At 46.9% G+C, this 6,571-nt stretch overlaps 1 protein-coding gene across 1 annotated transcript; it reads left to right on the forward strand.

The window, feature by feature from the left end:
• Nucleotides 1-340: 340 nt before the first annotated feature.
• DBX1 (developing brain homeobox 1) lies at nucleotides 341-6,173 on the forward strand. Its single transcript, XM_038407191.2, has 4 exons — nucleotides 341-838; nucleotides 1,435-1,536; nucleotides 3,600-3,802; nucleotides 4,893-6,173. The coding sequence occupies exons 1-4, from the start codon at nucleotides 469-471 to the stop codon at nucleotides 5,265-5,267; spliced, it is 1,050 nt and encodes a 349-aa protein (XP_038263119.1). The 5' UTR covers nucleotides 341-468; the 3' UTR covers nucleotides 5,268-6,173.
• The last annotated feature ends 398 nt before the right edge of the window (nucleotides 6,174-6,571 follow it).

Here is a 6,571-nt window from a genome sequence, read left to right on the forward strand (position 1 = left end):
CTATGAGGCAAGATGTCATTTGAAACTTTTAAATAGGCATTTAATTAGCTTGTGTGTGTTGCTTCTGAACAAAACCCTGCTGGGAGCTTTTGGAGAAATGTATTCCAAAGAGGCGGTCAATATGCAAAATTGATGACTACACTGTCTTTGTTGCAAGGCCATTGTGCATTGCTTGTTTATGAAGTCTAATCCAATCATAAATTGCACCCCTGGACCAATCAGAAAGCCCAGAGCTCTCGATGAATGAAGCTCAAGTGGAGAACTTTGTTGAACCCCTTTGTTCGAGCTGTCACTTTTGAAAGAGCTTTAGCAGGGCTGACCACTATAAAACCCATCATCCAGGAGGAAGGGCAAAGAGAACCCTGCCAGACTTATTAGTTGGATCTTTACTAAAGAGGTTTGCAAAGCGGGGGGGGGGGAACAAGCCAGGTTCCTTGGACCCTGAAAAGTATTTGCTCAGCCTTTGCGATGATGTTCCCAAGTCTCATAGCTCCTCCGGCTGTGTACCCGAGTCTCCTGCGGCCAACTCCTACTTTAACTTTGCCTCAATCTCTGCAGTCAGCCTTTTCTAGCCATTCTAGCTTCTTGGTGGAAGATTTGATCAGGATCAGCAGGCCTGCCAGTTACCTGCCTAGGAACGGCCCTCCGCCTAGCATGTCCCCTCCAGCCTCCGGGACCAGCACAGCCAGGACAGACACGGTGACATCAGAGCTCGTCAGCTGCAACACCTCTAGCGCTAGGAGGGTCTGTTCCCCGCAGACTCCAGTTTCATCCAATAACGATTCCACTTTCCTGAAGTTTGGGGTCAACGCCATCCTCTCGTCCACTCCTAGAGCTGGTAAGCGTCCAACTTTTAGCGCCTCAATTTACTGTTTCAGGGGGATTAGCGGGAGCTTATTCCTGTGCACTGTTTTCCAATCGTTGGAGGGGGGGGGGAAGAGTTTCTTCCTATACATCACTGCCAGTGTTGAAGAAATGATCATCATCTGAGTGTTTGAGGAAAGGGAGAGGAGGGAGGGAGAGACCTTAAATCCAGAAGCAGAGACCTTCTGCAGAACATTGGTTGAAGAGTAATGGGAGGCCCTGACTCTCCGTTCGTTCTGCCGCATTGCCTCTTGAATCTTTGCAGAAATGATCCCTCTAAATTTTGGAGAGCAGAGTAGTTTGTCGAGTCTGATAAACGATGCCAAAGTGCCTAATCTCTGCCTCGTTAGTATCTGTTCCCTGGGAAAAAGAAAACACACTCCCGGGAACAGGGTTATTTTTTAAACTATAACCAGGCAGATTAATTTGATCCGTCTGCATCTGCTTTAGGGAAGAAATATTGTTTTGAGCTGCTACTTTATCATCTCCACTGCTCTCTTCCTGCTACTGGTGGAATCCTGTGGACGGTAAATATCCTTTTTTATTTGCTTTTATTTTTATTTTTGCCAGACACCTCCCCTGCGTTGCTTCCGAGTGTCCCTCCAAAGACATTCTCCTTTCCATACTTTGAAGGATCCTTCCAGCCTTTTATCAGATCTTCTTATTTCCCAGGTAGGTCTTAAAGCCCCTCCCCTTCCCCCTCCTGACTCCTATCTCATCGCTCTCCTCCACTCCCATCCCCCTTACTTGTTCCAGGCATATCCCAGTAATATTTCTCCGTCCACCCTTGGGGGTTATGCTCTAGTTCAGAGGTTGGACGGAAAACAACATTCAAGAATCAGTCGCGCCAATTTGATGCCCTATTTAGCACAAGCAGTGACTGCTTGACATTTCGTACCAATTCCCCCCTGATCTACAAATTAGCCGGAATTGTCATGGTCCAAATTTGAGGCGGTTCCCTTCTCACAGAGAAGCTGCTGGCATCCTCTTCATGGCTGCGGTTTTCCCACAGAGTCACTGCACTCTGCCGGTGATCCCCAACAAAAGTTTCAGCACCATGACCAATTTGGTCAGCTCCCTCTGGGCAGCCACACACAGACCTAGCGCTGACTTTACCATGCTGCTGATAGACATTTACCAGCCATGGGCTAATTTCCCATTAAGGGTCATTCAGTGTTCCAGTATTTTCACAAGACCACATGGAGCGTTCCCTTGTTTGGGGTATTCGGTGTGGCAAAAAAGCCACATACATACCCCAAACCCCTGCCCATTCGAAAATTTACAAATACGATCTGGGCAGGTAAACAAAACAAATCAAGACTACGATGAAAAGTCCATTAACCTTTTCATTGCCTACTTTGTGTCTTCAGTGTCATAGTATTACTAAATATTATCCCCTTCGCTCAATAATAGTGACATTGAAAGGCAAATCTTATCCCCTTACAACCAGAGAGTATATTCATCATTTCGTTCTTGGGTCTCCAATTTCATATATTTAAATATATATTAACCAATAATGGCTATTCAAATGTAATGACATTTACACGGATTAAGAAAGATAAAAATCAAGAAGGCTCGGGGTATTGAGATCTGAGTCCTATAGCTGCAAAGAGTCAGGATTTGGGGCAACAATTAAAAAAAATCTAATTAGACAAACAAGCTATTAATATTTTTTTTTAAAAAAAAGAGGAAGAAAATAATCCAAGCTCTTCCATTCATGCTCCTGATAATGGAATTTGCTTCTTTTCTCCAGCATGTGAATGGCCTAACAAAAACAACTTGAGCTTTATAAATAGCTTTTCATGTCCATTTAATGAAAATGATTTGGGGAAGAGAAGACTGTGTCATCAGTATTCTCCCAAGGAGCTTGGCATGCAGTTGTGTTTAGTTTGAAAGTGTAAATCTCTTTTGTTCCAATAATATATGGCTTTAGCTGCTTGTCCTCAGTCTTTTTCTGTTAGTTCATTACTACACAATTACCATTCACGCTTCATTAGAATCTCTGTCTCTCTTTGGGATTTTTTTAAAGGCGAAACTGTGCCCTTTTTATCATACCAATACCATTGGGAACCAGTCAATGTGCTAATTAGCTGTTACTTTTCATGTCTTCAGATTGAATTCTTCAAGTTTTGTAAGGGGGGAGGGAAGATTAATATAAAAAAGATGAATACTGATTGATCAAAACTGCATCTAAAGAGGACTTTTTTGTTCAAACCAGAAAAGTCCCTCATTTTCATCTCAAGAATAATAAAGTGCCTGAAATGATAAAAGCTTCTGAAAAATCAAATACTTTGGGGGGGGGGGAAGCTTTTTTATTATACCTCTATCTTAGTTGGTACGCCTCGCTTTGCCTTTTCAAGCTGCAAACCTTTGAAATACATAACAAAACAGCCCACTATTGATACATTTTACACGTTTCAGTTGATGTATCTAATCCTAGTTATCACTTGTTGAAAGGGACAGTTATTTAAGCGGAAAGTTCCTTTCATTGCTTCAGGTTTATAGGTGCTGGTCCATTCAGTCGGATGTGTGTACAGAGTGGAAGAAGGGGAGCGGGGGAAGGGGGAGAGAGAGTGAAAAAAACAGAAAGAAAGTTGAAAAAGAAGAAAAAACTGGAGCAAGTGCAAAGAAGTTAAAGGAAAGAAGGGGGGGGAAGCGGAGAAGTAGAAAGCGGGGGAAAGCTCGCCGTTTCTTGGCTGGCTCAGCTTAGTCTCTGCTCTCGTCTCTTTCCCCAGCGTCCTCCTCGGTGGTGCCCATCCCTGGCACTTTCTCCTGGCCCCTGGCTGCTAGAGGGAAGCCCCGCAGAGGGATGCTTCGCAGGGCAGTCTTCTCCGACGTGCAACGCAAAGCTCTGGAGAAAATGTTTCAGAAGCAGAAGTACATCAGCAAACCAGACAGGAAAAAGCTGGCAGCCAAACTGGGGCTCAAAGACTCGCAGGTAACTCAGAGCCCTCCGGGTGTGCGCGCCTGCGTGGGGGGCGGGGGGCGGCATTCGTCGGGGCGAGCTGCCATGGGGGCCCAAGGACCAGCCCTGTGATCAGCAGCACGCCCCCCCATCACGCCTTTCGCAGGCCACGGGCGGGGATGTCTGTCACCGGGCCATTGGGGCCAGTCGTGCTAGCTGCTGGGCGCCACCTTAAGGGCACGTAGCACACGACGGTCCATCAGCGTGTCCTTGTGGACTCAGCAAGTGTTGGTGGAGCCCCCCCAGCCGGACACACGGAGGGAGAAGAAATGTGGACCCCCTGGGTGAGGAGTTACAGAGTGTACGCAAAGAGGGATCGCCTGGCTAGCTGGGATGGGGTTTCCTTTCCCTATCCTTCCTCCCCTTCCCACGTGTCATCGCTTCGCCACCTTTATCCTCTCAAGCCAGGTGCATGCACACCGATGGAGCCTAGACAAGAGGCGGAAAGGGACAAGAGCCTTCCTCCAAAGATCTTACAGATTTAGGACCCGATCTTGCCAGCTCCTGGGCGCTCTCGGCTCCCACAGTAGGGCTGCCTGGGACCCAGCGCCCTGCAGGGTGATAACGCGAGGCGCCCCCCGCACCCAGCCTGCGCTCGGGCTAGCTCCGGACAGGGGAGACGAGGTCAAAGGCAGGGCGGATGCAGTCACTGCCAAGGCTGGCGTGGGAGGAGGCAGCGGCCTGGCAGGTGGAGCAGGGAGATCCGAAGGCTGGGCCGGGGGGGCGGGATTCAAAGACAAGCAGAGAGCCCAGAGCGGGAGAAAGCGAAAGGGAGAGCAAGCCGAGACATCGCTGCCAGGAGCCGATAGAGCAGGGCTGCCCAGCTACAGTCGGCTAGTGCGCCCGGCGCGCTGGGCACCGTCCACACCCTCCCCCGAGGCTTCAGTGCCTGCCTGGGGAGCGGATGGGAACTGAGAGTAGATCAGACCCCCTGGGCCGCGGCAAGCTCTCAGCAGCTGCGCACTGGAGCGGCGGTAGTCGCTGTAAGTCCCACGTGCCCCGCCGCGGACACTACAATTTGTGTCACCGGAGCCCGGGGCTGTGTGAATCCCTTTCCATCCAGGTGAAGATCTGGTTCCAGAACAGAAGGATGAAGTGGAGGAACTCCAAAGAGAGAGAGCTCCTCTCCTCCGGGGGCTGCAGGGAACAAACCTTACCCACCAAGTTCAACCCTCACCCAGACCTCAGCGACGTGGGCAAGAAATGTTCAGAGGAGGAGGAGGAAGAAGAAGTGTCCCCTCTGTGCCCAGCCAGCCCTCGGCTCACCCTGACCTACCACCAGTCCCCAGAGCACCTACACTTGCGGGACAGACTGGACTCCCAGATGCCCCCCTCTCCATCCCACTCCAGCAGCCCCAGCAAACCTTCAGACTTCTCAGACTCGGAGGAAGAGGATGATGAGGGGGAAGAGGAAGAGGAGGAGATTACAGTCTCTTAGATCTCCTGCCTGCCCCCACCACAATAGGGGACTTTGCAAAGATGTAAATCAAATAGAAATATAGAAGTGCTATAAAATTGAAGAGGTGGTGTCCCTCCTGAATGTCTTCATGGTTCTCACATGCAGGTTATTTATGGCATAGCCAGGTCTGTCTACCCTTACACTCCTTTCCTTGTCTATTTGCTCTGCTTATCAGGCCTTGTATCCAGAGCATCCATTAGCCTTTCCCTTCGTATCTATGTTTAGCAACCAAACTTGTATGATGCTGCATTTTCCCTATTCAAGCCACAGACAAGATAATTGGAATACCCTATTTTGGAAGGCATGCTTGGTATATAGCAAGGGGGAAGTAATTAAATGGAGCGGAGACTGTGGTTTCTAGACAAAATCATGGTAAACTCTGTAACCCTTTTATTAGATTTCAAGAGAACTCCCTGCTATTATTAAGTTATGGAAATGATGGAAGCTGTATGGTCTGATTCTGGAACCCTTGTTTACATGAGTAGTCCTTACACATGTGAGTAATCCCTGTGGAACTATTCATGGACCAGACCCTGCTCCTCTTAATCATATCCAGTAGCACCATACTCCAAGTATGTCAGTGGGACACATCTGGAGTATGTTGTTACTTAATTCAGAGAACCTAGACCCTCATAAGCAAGGACTAACTGGCATGAACAAGGGTTTCAAAACTTGGATTTATGTGTTTATATTTTAATTGGTGCAGCAATACTATACATGAAGCACTCTCTAAACCACTTTTTGTCCACACATCTGTGATCAATTTCTACATTGCTTCTAGTATAGGTTAAATGTGGATGGAGGATAATGGATATGCCGCTTTGATTTTTGACTGAACTTTGCTGTCTTTGCACAGCTTTTATGAACTGTACACTATTTTGTACACTTACGCTGTATGGATGTTTTATACCAAGGTTATTGTGAATGAGTATAAAGATGGACTGATAAGATCTCTCTTTTTTTTCATGGTTTTTAAACTAAAAAAGTAGCTGTTTAACTGTGTAACTTATAAAAAACACTTATTTTGTATTTTATGTGTACAGGTTTTAAATATGTATATATAATAAATGGAATGAATGCCAAATAAAAAGTAGATTTCTGTGGTTGGTCATGTCAGTCTGTTGTTTACAGGCTGCTGTAAATTGTGTCTGGGAACAAAGGAATGTATGAACAACAGGAGAATATCAGGACTGGAGATTATATAACACCCATATCAGCACCTTAATTTAAAACTGCTACATTTCAATTGTGTTACTAAATGGATTTTAAAGGGTATAGGACCT

The sequence above is a fragment of the Dermochelys coriacea genome, chromosome 6 (assembly GCF_009764565.3).
Source record: "Dermochelys coriacea isolate rDerCor1 chromosome 6, rDerCor1.pri.v4, whole genome shotgun sequence".
Classification (NCBI taxonomy): domain Eukaryota; kingdom Metazoa; phylum Chordata; order Testudines; family Dermochelyidae; genus Dermochelys; species Dermochelys coriacea.

Coding starts and splice junctions, on each gene's coding strand:
- DBX1 (XM_038407191.2), top strand. CDS start 469: ATGATGTTCCCAAGTCTCATAGCTCCTCCGGCTGTGTACCCGAGTCTC. Junction 1,537..3,599: donor CAGATCTTCTTATTTCCCAG/GTAGGTCTTAAA, acceptor CTCTTTCCCCAG/CGTCCTCCTCGGTGGTGCCC. Junction 3,803..4,892: donor TGGGGCTCAAAGACTCGCAG/GTAACTCAGAGC, acceptor CTTTCCATCCAG/GTGAAGATCTGGTTCCAGAA.